Below are 18573 nucleotides of genomic sequence, written 5' to 3'. Positions count from 1 at the left end.
ACTAAGTAACTAAGCAAGCATGCCAACACTGCCTCTAGTGATGAATTGTTCCTCGTGACCTCAAATGATGATTTATTTCCAGTAAATAATAGGTCAAGCACTTAATTGTAGCATGCCAAACATTTTAGATACTCATCTGACCAACTTTATTTATGCTTCACAATAACTAAGCTATTGTGCTCTACTTTAAGTCTTAAAATAACACTAGCAAAACTCTTCCTGCAACACCAAAATAAAACCTGGAATTCTGAAAGCTCTCTTATTCACCCAGTTGTTACTTCATTTAACAAACATCAGCTCCAACAAAAATCATATCACTATAAATACATATAAATATTTAGAAATGCAAATAAACATTATATGGATCACACAGTATGCATTTATGTTTTTTATTTTTCTATTAACAGTCCTTATTTATTTCACATTATGTATTCTTCTTGCACATAAATGTTTGGAAAAAAAGAACAAGAGAACAAGAGAGAGAACAGTGCCATCTACTGAATATCTAGACAGAAAACTTGTGGAATTTGTGCACACATTTTTATTTTATTTCCTTTTTGGTCTTTTATAAAGATGGGTCAGTGGTTTTTCATTAAGCAACATCTTAAAAACATAGAGCCCAAACCCAGTGTAAAGCTGTTTAACAACATAAAATAAGACAATTTCCCCTGCAACCTGGTCGAGCAAATAAATCAATTTTTTCTTCAGGCATTAGAAGGTTTTCAAGTCATTTAACACAACAAATGTTTCACAAGCAAGCATATTTCTCCTTTAAACTATGTCAAGTTTAACCGTTTAACATCTGGAATCTTGCAAAAATAGCATTTCTATTAAGCAGCCTGTCACAAACACACGGAAGCACTTCAGGGGGAAAAAATATTACATGGATACTTATTTTGTGAATGACAGCCAATAACACAAAACAACTCATGAGGGACATCACAGAAATCAACAGGGTTATATGAATCCTAAATTATGACAGCTGAAATGGTGACAAATTTCAGAAAACTGATTCAACACTGTATTTTTAACACGTCATTGTGTTTAATTGACCATTTTATAAATCCAGATGAATTCAGATACATGGGTATTACAATCATAATGTTTCTGTTTAAACCGATCCATAGTAACAAACATGAATACATTCATCGATAACTGTAACGCTCCAAACCAACATTAGATGTGTCCATTACAGTGTAACAATGCTGCCGTTGTCCTTTAAAGACTATCATTCACTTCTATCACAAATATATGAATAAAGCTGCTGATCAAGGGCAATATTACTACTACAAACAAAATAATAACAATGCACCAGCTGTATTACAATGTACCAGTCATATTTGACATTTTATGAGGTCAAAGCACTGAGCTATAAACAAAACCCTGGAAGTGTATTAATGTGAGCTTTAGTCACAGTGAGCACAGATTTTCACACTCACACATGGAAAGAACTAAAAATCTGTATGGAGCTAAAACGATATTAGAAATGCATGCATAAAAATGCACAAATATTCACACACAACACATCATCTCATGATAATATATTAAAATAAAGCTAACTTGTGTGTGTATTTGTGGCATGTATTGTGAGTTTACAAAATGAAATAAATTAATTTGCATAAATGTGCATCTTGACGCATGCATTTGTGCGAGAATGTGATACTGACTCCATATTTTTTGACAAACTAAAGGCATTTGAAACATTCTGCAAAAACAATTCCTGAATAGCTAGAAAATCGGTGAGGAAAATATGTGAAGAAAACACATCACACAAACAAAAACCTTCAATCCTTGAAGAGTAAAACAAAATCAGTAGCAACCAGTGAAGCTCAGCAAGGAGTGAAAAATCGAACAACTCTCCATCAGTGATGTGACTTTAGAGGCCTTTTTTGACAATAGCGAATTACCCTTAACTAAAGCTCTGTACACAGACTTCTCCAAACTTGCTAACAAATATATATATATCTCTCTTTGTCAAATCAGATGGGTAAAACGAGTATGAGTTTACATTTTCTTTGCCTCTTCTAAACTTTAAAACTAAAATATTTCAGCTTCATCAGAACGTACATGGCAAAACCCAAAATAAAATCCACACTTATGTTTCAGAAATGCTAACTTAATCTTTCCATTGACAAACAAACTCTATTTTACCTATAGGCAAGCCTGCACAAACAATACACAATATACACACTCAACTCTAAAATTAAACTTTAAAATACATCTTGTGCAAAGGATGAAAGTTGGAACATTTGTCAGGCAATAACATTTACACAGTGCTGGATTACAAGCATTGCAGACTATGCAAATGATTAAAAACATCACCGGCACATACATAAATAAAACTTTTATACCTAGAAGAAAGGGGCTTGTTGTGACGCATCTCTTGTCGCATGATTTCAGTATTTCACTAGGCAACTATTGTTTTTGGCATTGCGTGATAAGGGCATATTTAAGAGATACTGATGGGAGGTTTTGGTCTGTAGCCACCGACATTAAGTAAAAGGGAATAAATGCATCATGATATTTAAACAACAACCAGATTTGCCCTGAGCAAGGTGAATTTTTGAATAGTGCAAATAGTGCTTGAGGCCAGAGCCATACATATACCGAGTTGGGGCCCTCCAAATGAACCACAGAAAGAAAACACGCCAACCTTTTCCCAGCAGCAACGCCCAAGTTATGACACAGGAAATCATATGCTGCTTACTTTACGCTTTCACTCAGAACTTAAAGGAAGAAAGAAAATACATCTGCTTTACACTTAATATCCAGACGTGTTCATTTACATAGCTTGTATTAAAGGCTAAATGTTTTCAGGCAGATATCTAGTAAGCTTCTGGCTAGGTCACAGTTCACTGGAAAATTCCCTATAAGACGCCCTGAAAAGAGATGTTTTTAAACGGCCCTTTACATCCAAGTAATTCTGCCCTTCTGTCTTGAGTTTGACCTAACGTTTGTACATTTATGGCTCTGGCTGTAATATCGGTTATATCACTCACACCTGCATGTGCCCGGTGACATCACCTGAGGGAGTGAGAGGCACAAGAGAGGAGCCGTCTCCTCCTCACACTACAACCAGAAATTGAGCATGATCAAGTTTTTCTCCATCCATCGCATGTTCTGCTTAATGGTCTCAATGGCCTCCTGAACGATCCTCATCTGAGAACCTTTCGCCCCAAGAGAACTGAAGAAGTTCTGGGCCTGGACGAGAAGGGTAAAAGATAATTCAGTACAAAAACATGACTTTTTCATTTGAACAAATATATGATCTTTTTTTTGGGATGAACAGACCTCCATGAGATGAGTTTTTGTGGAAAATTGACTGGTTACGGACATGATGATGCTCTGAATGGGAAAGGATCCGAGAGGAAACCTTACATAAAGAAAATGGAAAAGGGAAAACATTAAATTACACATTGAATGCTTTAACGTACAATTAACTAATTGATACATTTGCAAAACCACCTCATTATAAAAATCTTGCTTTCTATATTAGGCCTTAAAACATTTACGACCTTTCTCCACTAAAGGGCCGTTTACACAACACCGTTTTCAACTAAAAACGGAAAACTTTATGCGTTTTGGATGTTCATTTACACGACAACTGCGTTTTGGGGGCCTGAAAACACAAGCTTTTGTAAACGAGTTTCAAAGTGCATGTTTTTGAAAACGGTACTGTTTCGTCCCCATGCAAACAACAAAAATGTGCATTTGTGAAAACGGTGACGCCATGTCAAGTCAAGTCAAGTCAAGTCAAGTCAAGTCAAGTCAAGTCAAGTCAAGTCAAGTCAAGTCAAGTTAATTTGTATAGCGCTTTTCACAATACAGATTGTATCAAAGCAGCTTCACAGTATTAAATTAAAATAATACAACAAAGTTTGTTTCAAGAGGAATTTATTGATTGATAAAATTAAATTAAATATCCCCAAAATATCCCCGACTGAGCAAGCCAAAGGCAACAGTGGCAAGGAACCGAAAAACTCCATCAAGTGACCTAATGGTGTCCTAAAACTCCATCAGGTGACCTAATGGAGAAAAAAAACCTTGGGAGAACCCAGGCTCAGTCGGGGGCCAGTTCTCCTCTGGCATTTATGAGCTAGAGGCCGGATTGTAGTTTGAACTGTAGGATTATATGAATGCCTGGCTGAAGAGATGCGACTTTAATCTAGTTTTAAACTGGGAGAGCGAGTCTGAGCAACGAACAGTATCAGGAAGACTATTCCAGAGTTTTGGAGCCAAATGTGAAAATGCTCTCCCTCCTTTGGTGGTTCTGGATATCCTAGGTATGGCATTTTGGACTAACAGAGTTAGACTAACACACTGCCATGTGCATGCGTATTACGTGTTCAGTCTATAGGCGCATAGTGTTTCTTTACAAAGTGACATCGTCAACTACTGGCCTGGCATGAATACAGCAACTTTAGTTTAGTTAATTTCACAGATCTGTGTGAATGGGGATCGTTTTGACAACACTGGCATCTGTACGCAACAAAATGCAAAGGAAAAACGTTTCTGTTTTTAGAACATCGTTGTCGTGTAAACATTCTCTGAACAAACACTGTTTAAGGTGTTTTCATTTTAAAAAATATATATTTTTCTTTATTTTGTTTTATTTACCTTTCCTATGCACAATCAGTGTATGCACATGCATGTAAAGACTAAAAGGTGTAATATTTACATTAAATGTGTGTGGATTCAAAATGTTGCTAAAAACAAATATTTAAGTAACCCTCCTCCTCCTCCAGGGGTTCTTTGATTCTTTAAATATGAAAAGTTCACCACTCACTTTTGAGTGATTTTTTCCCAGTTCTCCTTCACAAAATCCCAAGCGTAGAGGTAGCCAGCAAAGTTCCTGCAAATCGTGTTGATCACCAAAGGAAAGTCTTGAGTTTGAATCACACTTCCATCAAGACTATTCTTCAGAAGCCTAAAATGGAAAACCAAGTGAAATTCAGTATTGCATGTGCTGACAGCTCAAAAGATTTTCCCTCCCAACAGAACATGTCGTCCAGCCTTACCAAATGATTTTCCGTACATCCTGAGTGCTGGCCAAAGCTTCCAGTGTCTTGTGCTTCTCTGCGTCATAGATGGAGTGTTTATACGTGTTTAGAAGCACATCCCATCCGTCATCTGTTTGGGCAGCAACTTTGAAGACTGTTCTCATGAGATCACTGGGAATCCTAATACAACACAGCATATAACAAGAAGAGAAAAAACTGCACTTTAGACGATGTCTCTTTCCTTCTCTTTGCAGACTAACAATAATGCCTTTTTTTTTTTTTTAAATAACAAGACTAGTTATCAGTTAGTGAAGAGCAATTGAGCTTGTTCAGTCAAGGGTAGCGGGTCAATCACTACTCAAACTTACGGAATAGTCATATTGGAATGGATCCACTGATCAAACAGATGTTTGGCCTGTGTTGTGCAGTTGGGTCTGTTGAGGGAACATGCCATCTCCAGCAGGGCAGACCGAAGCATCATCTTCGACACAGAAGTTACCGGTTGCCATGACTGACTCTCCATCAAACTTTCAAAATGTTCGTTGATGTAACTCTGCAAAGATTGAAGTCAAACAACTTTTAGAACTAAACACATTGTCCTAAGATAAAAGAGAGGCATTTGAATACAACAGCTACATAAGATGTTGTAGATGAACGTTGTTTCCTACCGTCATTCTAGACGCCAAGTTCAATTCTGATCTTTTGTCCAGCAATCTGTAAATCTGATCAAGCTGGAAGAGAGCTTCAATCAGAGGAGCCGTCTCGGTCTCGTTTCTAATGTAATCCATTAGGTTTAAGACCTGCTTGAAGGTCACTCTTCCCAATCTGGAGGAAAGATGAAGCATAATTAAGCATCCCAAAAATAGACATATATAGCCTATATATTTTTTTAAACTGATTGATCGTAGATCTCATTGATCTGAGGATAACGTTCATCTCTCTGAAAAAGAAATCCTGTAATTCTATAAACAGTTTGTTTGTGTACATGAATGTGTGTGTGTGTGTGTGTGTGTGTGCATGTATCCAAGCATGCACAGGTCCGAGGCTATTATCTTTGCGAGTACACATGCAAATTTGTTAACATGAACATGATGTTAACTCCTCCTGAACACTAAATGTTTCTCTAAATTTCGATCTCCCCCATTCATTTTCAATGGATAGTCATTTTTTACCAATATAAGCTCAGATCAATGAGGCCGACAATCAGTCAGTTTAAAAAAATAATACAAAACCTGTCCTAATTGAAAGATTTAATCCCATATTTGGTGATAATATAGCATAACAATATATTTATAAGACAATTTTTTTAATTGTAATAATATTTCAACTATATTACTGTATTTTTGATCAAATGAATGCAGCCTTGATAAGCATAACATACATAAAAATCTTACCGACCTCAAACTTTTGAATGGTAGAGAATTTCAAAAAAGAATAAAATAAAAAAGGACAAATCATTTAATGTTACACTGCAGAAAATATTCTTGACAAAAAATATTAAAACATATACATATATATATATATATATATATATATAGCATGCTGGTTTTGATGGGTATTACAGTATTATCACATCACTATGAAATATTCTCAAATGTACAACACTCAGTTCCCACACCAATCATTGTGTTTTTTCTCCATGTTCATGATGGAATAATTATTTAAAAAATATTTTTAAATTATTTAAAAATTGTGTATTATTTTTTGTGAGACTGCAATTGCAAATAGCAGTATTATCAAATAAAAATATTTTATAGCTGAATCACAACAATAAAAACTATTGATAAATAATAATAATAAATGAATGATTCCCTGATAATGTCAGGTTTCCCTTGATTGTAGGAATCCTGAAGCATCAGCTCTTTAAAGTCTTGTCTAATAACTTTAACCTTTCATTTAAAATCAGATCTACCTGGAGAGAGCAAAGATGTTATTGATGAGAGCTGCTCTGTCTTCAGAGGGGAGGACACTCATGTTCCCAGTCAAAGCCTTAATCAAGGCATTCCATCCCTCCTCATCATAATGCACTATGTAGAAGCCATCACTCCTGAAGTTGAACTTCAACCAATTCACCTTACCTGGAAGCTCTAATATGGCTGGAAAAGATTTAAAGCAACAAACAATATATCATCATTTCCAGTAGTTGGAATCATCGGTCTATGCCCATACACTCGGTCCTGAGGACAATGCTTACCTGTTTTGTCCTTGAGATGAAACACTTGCTTGCAGGAGCTGACACTACAGCTGTCGTTCACATATGTCAGGGGAACATGCCACAAGCGGCTATATGGAACACAAAAGTCGATCAATTAACATTAAACATTAAGAGAGGCGGACTTCAAGTAAAGCTTGCCGTTTTAATAGATCATTATAACAGAGCTTGTTTAAACCTCTGGAACCTTAATACAAACAAGACTATTCTATCTCATGCCAAACACTACAGTTCAAAGTTCTCTTATGCTCAACAAGGTTGCATTTATTTGATAAAAAAAAGACAGTAAAACAGAATTATTATAAAATATTATTATAGTTTAAAATAACTGCTTTCTATTTTAATATATTTTAAAATGTAATTTATTCCTGTAATGTCAAAGATGAATTTTCAGTAGCCATTGGCCAAAAATATTGGCAGTGACATAAATTATACTATAATATAATAAGTTATACTTCAGTATTTGTAGTTTATATTTTCATGTTTCTATGGTATACTGGAAATTAATGATAATAAGCCTTTCATAGGAGTGATTTCACATGACTAGTACTTGTTCACACTTTCCCATGTGCTGATGATATGATTAGTGAAATTATATTTTGTGTATTGTGAAGCTTGTTGCAATTATTTAAAATTCATCTGATTACTCTGTACAATAATCTAGAAACAATGTGAATCAACACCACAACTAAAGCAGAAAACATTTTCACTGCCAATACTTTTGGCCACAGCTGTGCTCCAGTCTTCAGTATCAACCGATCATTCACAAGTCATTCTAATATGCTGATTTACAGCTCAAGAAACATTTCTTCTTCTTATTATCTATGTTAAAACAGTTGTGGTGCTTAATTTTTGTGCGGAAATCAATATAAAAAATGTTTTGGTGAATAAAACGTCCAAAAGAACAGTATGTATTTGAAATAGAAATCTTTATAAATGTCTTTACTGCCACAATGTTTGTAAACGTTCCGTTTATGTACTGGTATTTTACATTATTTCTCAGAGTAATGCGATCTTTGTTTATTCTTTTAAAGGGTTAGTTCACCCAAAAATCTTAATTCTAATTTTCTCACCCTCATTTCGTTCCAAACCACAAATGAAGATATTTTTTATAAAATCTGAGTGATTTCTGTCCCTCCACTGACAGCAACGCAGCACGTTTGAGCTTCCAAAAGAACCAATGAGGTTCATTCTCCTGTTACGCAGCACGTTTGAGCTTCCAAAAGAACCAATGAGGTTCATTCTCAAGTTACGCAGCACGTTTGAGCTCCTCAAGAACCAATGAGGTTCATTCTCAAGTTACGCAGCACGTTTGAGCTCCTCAAGAACCAATGAGGTTCATTCTCGTGTTACGCAGCACGTTTGAGCTTCCTCAAGAACCAATGAGGTTCATTCTCAAGTTACGCAGCACGTTTGAGCTCCTCAAGAACCAATGAGGTTCATTCTCGTGTTACGCAGCACGTTTGAGCTCCTCAAGAACCAATGAGGTTCATTCTCATGTTACGCAGCACGTTTGAGCTTCCAAAAGAACCAATGAGGTTCATTCTCATGTTACGCAGCACGTTTGAGCTTCCAAAAGAACCAATGAGGTTCATTCTCCTGTTACGCAGCACATTTGAGCTTCCAAAAGAACCAATGAGGTTCATTCTCAAGTTACGCAGCACGTTTGAGCTCCTCAAGAACCAATGAGGTTCATTCTCAAGTTACGCAGCACGTTTGAGCTCCTCAAGAACCAATGAGGTTCATTCTCGTGTTACGCAGCACGTTTGAGCTTCCTCAAGAACCAATGAGGTTCATTCTCAAGTTACGCAGCACGTTTGAGCTCCTCAAGAACCAATGAGGTTCATTCTCGTGTTACGCAGCACGTTTGAGCTCCTCAAGAACCAATGAGGTTCATTCTCATGTTACGCAGCACGTTTGAGCTTCCAAAAGAACCAATGAGGTTCATTCTCATGTTACGCAGCACGTTTGAGCTTCCAAAAGAACCAATGAGGTTCATTCTCATGTTACGCAGCACGTTTGAGCTTCCAAAAGAACCAATGAGGTTTATTCTCATGTTACGCAGCACGTTTGAGCTCCTCAAGAACCAATGAGGTTCATTCTCATGTTACGCAGCACGTTTGAGCTTCAAGAGGTTTGTTCTCGTTTGTCAAGCAGGTTCATTTGAGCTTCTGTTTATGTTCACTGATCAATGTTTATATGGGAATAAAAGCCTAAATTAAATCTGTTCATCATATAAAGTGATCATGTCTCAGAAAATTCTGACAAAACCACTCAATTCATTTGGATTAGATTTACAATCTCTTAACTTTTTAAAGCGTCAAAGTGGTAGCTGTCAATGGAGAGTACAGAACTGGCTCAGATTTTATTAAAAAGATCTTCAGTTGTGTTCTAAAGATGAATGAAAGTCTTACAGGTTTGGAACGACACGAGGATGAGTAAATGACACAATTTTGACCCGGTTCAACTGATAGTCAAGTGCAACTTATTTTCCGGAACATATGATACCAAAAGTAGCAAAAAGAGCCTAAAGAACATTACTAACCAACAGCAAATGGATCTAATCTCGCCCCAATTCATTACAATACATTTTTAGATCAATGTTTACAGTTAAAATCCTCTACCTGTCGTCTGTGCTGTTTTCAGCATTCAGAAGGAAATGTTCTTGCGACAATGTCACTTGAGTGCCATTCCTCTTCACTGTGACCAGAGGAAAGCCCTTATGAACAGTCCAAGTGTTCATCATCTCAGATACACTTACATTTTGTTTGCTCACCTATGGAGAACATGGATGTCAGTGTACGCTAATAAAAACATGGCTCAGGTGTCAGCCCAGTTGCTTTTTCATTAAGTATAGTAACTGTATGCATGACACTCAAAAAAACTATTTGCTTTGTTATCGTAAATGTTGAAAAACAATCACTGTTCAGACATTTTAAAATCAATCTAGTAAAAAAAAGGTCTGACCTGAGAAAGACTGTTCCATAAATCTTCACTTTCTGTGTTTGATCGGTTATACTTTAGTAAGTACTCAATCACTCCTTTTCGAAACTCCCCATTTGTGAGGGTTGCACTGAGCATCAGCAGTATTGAAGCACCCTTGCATGATCAAGAAACAAGTTATGAGAATAGATATACAATCAATAACAATCAATGAAAATGATTACATTGTACCAGTTTTCAAAAAGAGGGTTAATTAAGCCACTTCACAAGCAATACGTAATGTATGATATACCTTCTCATAAGACACGGAGTCAAACATCTCTTCCACCTGCTCTGGGGTGCTCACGACAGTAGACACTGGGTGGGACGAGTTCAATGCATCTTTGGCTAGTGCTTTAAATCGAACATTTAAAAATTCAGTGCCCTGTAAATGAAAGACACATTTACTAAGTAAATTTAAATGACACATTCAAACAACAAAAAATAACGTACTGAAAGAAACAAAGGGAATTTCTCCTAATTTAGTCTAAAACTTACTATGTCAAGGTCTGGGAACACATTTTCAATCGACATGTACTGCATGTAGGTTGCAAATCCTTCATTCAGCCAAAGATCATTCCACCATCTCATAGTCACTAGATTTCCAAACCACTGAAGAGAAAAACAACATAATGAACATAGCATGTCTGACTTGCCTTTTCTTTTTATTAGAATTGAAAGACTTCATTTCCGATTTATCATTTGTATTTTATATTACTATTAGTGCTGGGCAACGATTAATCGCATCCAAAATAAAAGTTTGTGTTTACAAAATATATGTGTGTGTACTGTGTATGATTATTTTGTATATATAAATACACAAAATATGCATGTATATATATTTTTTATTTATTTATTTATATATAATATAAATGATGTATAAATATATATGTACAGTATATACATGCAAATATTTCTTAAAAATATATATGCATATGTGTGTATTTATATAATGTGTGTATTTAAATAATGTTTATGTACACACACACATATACATACACATTTACAAATATATATATTCTATATATTTTATTTATATACATTTTATTTATATACACACACATATATATATACACACACATATATATATATATATATATATATATAAAATGTATAACAATGCAATGGGGCAATATTTGTGGGTCCTGATAGTGCCAAATGTCTGCTTTTACCAGTAATAGTTATAAACCATTTGAACGTGACTATTATTACCCTGTCATGAGAATGTTGCTTTATTTATAAAGTGAATTACCTGGTGGGCAAGTTCATGAGCAATGACAGAAGTCACCAGTTGCTTGTCTATAGGGGAGGAATTATTCCCTACTAGCAAAGTTGTCTCACGGAATGTGATTAGTCCCCAGTTCTCCATGGCTCCAGCGAGGAAGTCAGGAATGGCCACTAAATCTATTGATTTTCGAAAGAAAACGTGGTCATGTAAGGCAACACAATTAAACATTTTTAAGTCTGTTATTTGTAAAAATTACATTAGTGTGTACATTCAGCTATTCTAGGATTCTAATAATCCCTGTTTGAAGAGTTTTTGTAAGGAAAGGTGTCTTACCTAACTTGCTTAATGGGTAGTCGATCTCAAAGAACTTATTGTAGTACTCCAACAGTTTTGCAGCTGTGTCCAGAGCATAATGCACTTGTTCCTTTTTGTCTGGAACGGCATACACAGACACCTGCACAACATTTGAAAATAAATAAATAAAATAAAAACAAACTATACCATAATGCATTGTGTTTCCAGAATATTTTCAACACAAGACAGCGATTTTGAGAAGAATACATACCGTAGTATTAGAGACATTCTTGCTGTAACTACTAAATTCAGCCACGATAAATGCAACCAGGTAAGTGCTCATTGTATCACTTTTCTTAAACTCGTCTTCTTGAAAGTCATTTTTTAAATCCGTGGTTTTGACCTAAAAAAAATTCAAACAAAAATACAAAACTATAAAATTATCAAAAGAAAATCTAAAAAAATCTGACAAGGTTTTATAAAACAAATATTATATACACAATACTGTTCAAAAGTTTGGGGTCAGAAAGATTTTATGTTTTTAAAATAACTCTATTATGCTCACCAAGACTGAATGTAAGAACATGCGTGAACAAAAATACATTAAAAACAGTAATGTGAATGTAAAAACAGTAGTGTGAAATATTATTACAATTTGAAATACCCATCGTCTAATGTAATATATTTTAAAATGTAATTCATTCCTGTGAGCTGAATTTCACCAGCCATTACTCTGGCAGTCTTCAGTGTCACATGATCCTTCAGAAATCTAATATCATATACTGATTTGATTCTCAACAAACAATTACTATATTATTATCAATGACGTGATAATATCAATATGTAATATAAATTTTGTGCTGCTTGATATTTTTGTGTAAACCGTGATAAAAAAAAAAAAACATGATACTTTATGAATAAAAAGGTAATGTAAGAACAGCATCAATTTGAAAAAAAAAAAATATTTTCTAACATAGAATTTACTTTACTATCTAGGCCTACCTTTACTATTACTATTTAGCTTTACTATCACTTCTGATCAATTTAATGCATCCTTGCTGAATAAAAGTTCATTTTTTTCAAAAAACTAAATAAACAAACTTTGAACGTTAGTGTATACACAAACACACACTTGTATATGTGGTTTACGTGGACTCTCCATAGGCGTAATGGTTTTTATACTGTACAAACTATCCCCTTACACTAACCCTATATATATCTAAACCTACCAATCACCGAAAATGTACTGCATTAAAACATTCAGTATGTTTTTTAAGCCATTTTGAAGTGTCCTCATAAACCATGTTTCCGTTGTAATACCCATGTCATTATACACATTTGTGTCCTCATAAACCACATATGAAGAGCATACACAATTTTATGTATTAGCCACTTCATTTAAAGGGGAAAAAACAGTAAATAAACAATCAAACAAACAAAACTACCTTGGGCATGTTTGAAAGACTGATATACTTGGATTCTCTGGTAATCTTAATAAGAAAAGTTGATTTAAAAGCTGGCTCGTCAAAACAAGGGAAAGCCTTGCGGGCTGCCAAGGGCTCAAACTGAGTAGCGGCCAAAACTCTAGAAGAAAGATGAAGTGAATTAAAAGAAGTGTTTGAGAGGCATAAAGATAAGTAGAAGTAACTATCAATCAACACACTTAAGCAGACTAGTTCATTCAAATTTATCCTTAGGATTCAGAAGGTTACACAAAGGTGAATTGGACTGCAAATACCTTTTTGTACCATTTGTGTCAACATAAGAGCTGTTGTAGAAGCCATCATAGCTGTTGGAGAAGTTTGCTGTGTAGTCAATGTTCAAAACATATTGCCCCTTCTTAAGATCTTCTGGAAATTTGATGGCGATCTGCTGCCAAGGTTTGTACTCCAGGACGTGGACCACTTTATCTTGGAAAGTGGCCTTGGTTATGTTCATATCAGAACTGTGCAGGACAATAATCTTCGTTTCATGTAACACTTCCACTTTGATTGACACACTGCCTTGAAAGGTCATATGCTTCAGGTCGGGATAGAGTGAAATATTGTAATGCACAGGATGCACACTGGATGGTAACCTCAACTCTGTCCATGGGAAAAGTTCTTTACTTGTAGAAATTGGATAGATTTTCTCCATGGTTGAATTTGTCTTTGGGCACCCCGTTTTGGTGAAAGTGCAGCCTGGAACGAAGTAAATGACCATGAATATGGAGACCACCACAACCAGGAGGAGAACACCTACCACCGTGGTCTTAGCTGAAGGCATTGAGCACGATCCAGAAGGCTGGTGGCGGGTGTAGGATGAGGCAGCGCTGCGCTGGTTGGAACTACGGTTCATGAAGGACATGCCAAGAAGACGGGCGGAGGATTCGTAGTCTTCCTCGTCTTCATCCAGGTCGTTTTCCCCAAGGCCTCGGACTAAAAGTCGTGAGCTGCGGGGTTCATAGACTACATCATCTGAGTCGATGGGGTAGGAAGTGGACTCCTTCGCCAAATCCACCACATCTGGCTCTTCCTCAAACATGCTGTTCTCAATCATGTTCCTTGGCAGGGGAGCTCTTTCTGTAGGTTAGAGTAGCAACAGAAAAACAAGTGAATACGAAAGCACGGTAGTTGGAAGTGGCTTCCTGTTTACAAGCGCGATGCCGTCTAAAACAACCAAGAGCTTTTCTGAAAAGTTGAGTGATTTTGTAGTCAGCCTACATAAGTGGTTTGAGTCAGAGTGTAAAAGGAAGAAAACAAATGAAAGTCAAACTAAAGATGAAAGAAAGGCAAATTACCATGCGTCTCTGTGCATACAAACGATAAGATTCGGTTCAGTAAATACTTCCACCCATGGCCAAAGGCTGTCACCAATGTACAGCATAACCTATTTCATGCTCAATTCAATGTTGCTTAACTATTGTCTGCATATGATTTGTCAAGAAAATAAAGTGACCGCAGTGTTCCTCTTTTTACTCCTTCCACAGAGAATTAGACTAAATGAATTAAATAAATCAAGGCACTGTCTGAGTTAACAGTGATCAAATTACTGTTTAACACATTGCTTGAAACAACTAATGTGTCCAACCTACTGACCTGAGGTCAAACTCAGGTCTGCTGGACAAACACTGTTCTTTAAGTGATCTGAAAGTCAACTTATTTTTAACAACAACATGCCTGATTTATTGTTTAGCACAGTTCAGTTTGTGAACTATTCAGTCATAGGCACATAAGCAAACACTTGCTACAGTTCCTTAATAAATCTCACAGAAACTATTTTCATAAATGAATAATATATTTTGCATATGTGATTAAAATGCTGCCTATTTTTTCAAGACTATCTGCTTTAAGATGCCATAATTAGCCTATATCAGTTAAAGTCAGCATGGAGCGGAAGTTGATATAATCTTTTCTTTCCTGTTGTGACATATCTGAGTGAAATGACTTCTCAAATGAGAAAAAAAATTATTTTGTCCATCAGGAATTGATAAGATCAATGAATTGTTCCTGTGATCTCATGTGAATGACAGGATGCTGGAGGGTATGGCTGCACGATTAGAGCAAAAATCATAAATACAATTATTTTGGTCAATATTGTTATCACGATTATTTAACATGATTAAGAGTTATAGGATATGACCAAACCCTTATACGAGTAATTTTGTTTTCATGATAGCGATATACATCAAGGTGTATTTTACAGGAAATGAGGTTGCTTTGTTACCAACATTTTAGATACCAGTGAAATATCACAACTATAGCAATTTTGATTCCACAGCATAAACATTTATACTTTGTTTTATGCTGCTCAATATAATTCATGCTTCTCCAGCAAAGTATAGATTTACTTTTTATATTCACCGCCCTGTAGAAGAATGCGTAGGCTATGTGCGCTTAGTGTTTCTTTACAAACAAGTGACATCACCAACTATCGTTTTCATGGATCCGTGTGAATGGGGAGCGTTTTGACAGCATTGTCGCCTGTACGCGAAACTTTTCAAAAACCAAAAAGGAAAAACGTTTCAGTTTTTTGTACATCAATGTCGTGTAAACATACCCTCATATTATAGGCAAACTAATGCAAGTTAAAAAGAAGTCCTTAAAAAGTTGTTGAGCAAAGTAATAAAAAAAATAAAAACGAACAAACTTAAATCATTGTTTATTAAATGAAATAGGCCTATTTGTATCATGCAAGTCTAAAAGTTTAATATTCCACTAATATCCAACTTCAGAAAAATATATAATCAAATTTAAAAATAAAACTCTGCGTTAAATGTATGAATTAAATATATTCATTTAGTCCAAAGCAGTGAGTGATTTTCTCTTTGTCTTTTGTTGATTGATTAACATTAATGCCACAGAAGGCAGCAGGGATATTAGGCTGCTGTCACTTCAAGTGAAAACAAAATAGACAATTATTGTTTATGGAATATTGCAGTGTTTATTATGAATTATTCATCTATGCAAATTTTTTTTTTAAATGTATGTGACCATCACATCTCTTCTCTGATGGCGTGTTTACTGGCACGAGGGCGGGAACAACCTGTCACAGCAATAGCAAACAACAACAATCCAATCAATTCCATAGACAGTATAAGAAGTGGACAGAGCCATCTCATTGGAACTCAATTGAGACAAGTGAAGCCCATTTTTAGCGATTTTCTAGGACTTCCGTTCCTGACGCGCAGACTCAAACCGACTCAAACAGAGCTTGACGACGTAGATGTGACGTGAGCAACCCGTCTGTCTTCTAGTGGCTGTGGCATGAGAAATCTGAATCAGTCCCTTCCGAAACTTGCAGAGACGGAGAGTGTGAGTAGGAGCTGTCCATGAGCTTGGAGCAGGAGAAACTTTTGCTAGGTATTCTGATTCATTATTTTGTCATTTTGCCTCCACGTCTCCCCGATTGCCCGCGAGCTTCTCCTCCCGTCCATACGGTAATCTCTCTACTGTGCGACGGAGAGTCGCGTGGTTATGACGCAATCGTTAGCCTACTTTTACAAAAACTGCTTCTACGGGGCCATAACATAAGCAACAAGGTAATGGAGCATTTTATACATTGTCGTGTTTCTTTAGAAATAAATAATGGACAAATGGAGTCTTCAAACGCCTCAGATGTAAAGTTATTCGCTGTCAAAGTGATGCCAAAATGAATGGGAGTCAATGGAATGCTAACGCAAGTGAAGTTCTGCTACAAGATGGTGGCACGCGGCCGGCTTCAACTTCCGGTCGACTTCCTTCCCGCTTGATCAATTCCCGCTAGACAAAATGATGTTTTTCTTGTTTGAAAAGCCGGTTCACTGGGATATACGTTACAACAATAAGGAAGAAAAGACTATCAAAATGCTGACTTTAAAGATTACATGGGCAAATTAATTACATTTTTTTTAAAGCAATTATGTACACTGATAAATGATAGATAATTTTTATAATAAACACATTTATAGGATATTTGATTTCATGGTAACTTAAATCACTTTAATCGCACTCAAATTATCATTACCACAACTTACAAAACAAGTATTTCTAGTAGTGATTCTCATTACTGTGTGCTGTTTTGCGCACGTTACGGTAATTAGATCGTGCTTAATTGTAAGACATGAAAAAATCGTGATGCTTGTAAAATAACTGCTTTAAACAAAAGCGTGAATAAATTAGTCAAATAATATGATCTTGGCAGTTTTTTTTTTTTTTTTTTTGGTGAGCGAAACTTCCTTAGCAGGCAAATTCTCATTCAGGACGTCAACAAGAACAGGTTTTTTTTTTTTTTTTGCTTTTGCTGTCATTGACAGAAAACAAACTATTTTAAGCTAACGTCAACTAAACTATGAGATAAGCAAAGACAGTACTAAAAAGTGACAACCAGCTGGCCAGTGTGTCACATGTGCGAGACCATAAAAAACACAAAGCAGCAAATGTCACCTTGCAAAGATTAGGACAAGATTTTGGGCAAAGCATGAACCCTGGGACTCTGGAGATTTAGGTCTGATGCACGTAGCCTGTCAGATCAGATGTGATGATGACTTAAAGGGAATATGAAGTCAAATGTGGATGCTGAGAGCAGAACATTTTGAGACATCACGTGAATAACAGTCACCAAAACAAATAAATCACTGATCTAATTAACTGATTATTCACTTCCCCTCATAAACAATGATATAATTTAATTTAATCAGAGATCTTGTCATGACCTGTCGCAGCTTATGCACGAATGGCTATTTGAATATGTCAGTTAGCCAGCTTGAAGTTTGCATAAATGGTATCTTTGCTTATTTAACCAAACCAAGCCAGCTCCATAACTAACTCTGAATTAATTTGCACAGATCAAGGACCATAATAAAAAACATGTTATCACAATACAAGAGCAGTAAGTTACGTGAGGAAATTAAATCGCATAATAATACATAAAAAGCGAAGCGGCTAGCTGTAGCATGTTAGCCGATAACTTTTTTGAGGTGCACGACCTCATGAAGAGTCCATATTAGCTGCAGCCTTACCGCTTTCAAATGTATCCATGATTAAATGTAGGTCTGAAGTAAAAACAAATCCTGTTTCAGCTGAAAGTGCGGATGTTTAATCCTGAGAGAGGTGAAGAGTAACACATTCACTAAACGCAGGAACGCATCAGATCAACTGTTGCTAGCTTAGCATTGTTATCCTGATCTACAGCTCTGTCACTTCACAGCAATAAAATGATCGATCAGCGGTTTATTGAGCCATCGCTGAACACTGTTTTTCGATATAACAGCAGACACAAGCTGAAAGTAGCACTCACTGCTGCGAAACAAGCAACACGAGTGTTACTTCCCCATTCAGCTGCCCCGTTTAAAGTGACAGTTCACCCCAAAATGGACATTCCGTCATGCTGTTACGAAC

General features: G+C 36.0%; 1 protein-coding gene across 1 annotated transcript; it reads right to left on the bottom strand.

Annotated features, from left to right (window-relative positions):
• Positions 1-375: 375 nt before the first annotated feature.
• On the bottom strand, positions 376-18528 carry lnpep (leucyl/cystinyl aminopeptidase). The gene is made up of 18 exons (XM_082168659.1): positions 18195-18528; positions 13455-14277; positions 13162-13300; positions 11988-12119; positions 11756-11876; positions 11447-11598; positions 10693-10806; positions 10448-10579; positions 10180-10311; positions 9837-9988; positions 7195-7283; positions 6913-7096; positions 5669-5825; positions 5369-5553; positions 5019-5180; positions 4787-4927; positions 3292-3373; positions 376-3201 (listed from the first exon to the last, which is right to left on the bottom strand). Exons 1-18 carry the CDS (start codon positions 18211-18213, stop codon positions 3070-3072), a joined length of 3048 nt encoding a protein of 1015 aa, XP_082024785.1. The 5' UTR covers positions 18214-18528; the 3' UTR covers positions 376-3069.
• Between the last annotated feature and the right edge of the window lie 45 nt (positions 18529-18573).

Source organism: Leuciscus leuciscus (assembly GCF_965113295.1).
Source record: "Leuciscus leuciscus genome assembly, chromosome: 5".
NCBI classification, from domain to species: domain Eukaryota; kingdom Metazoa; phylum Chordata; class Actinopteri; order Cypriniformes; family Leuciscidae; genus Leuciscus; species Leuciscus leuciscus.
This window is presented reverse-complemented; position numbering and strand designations above follow the sequence as displayed.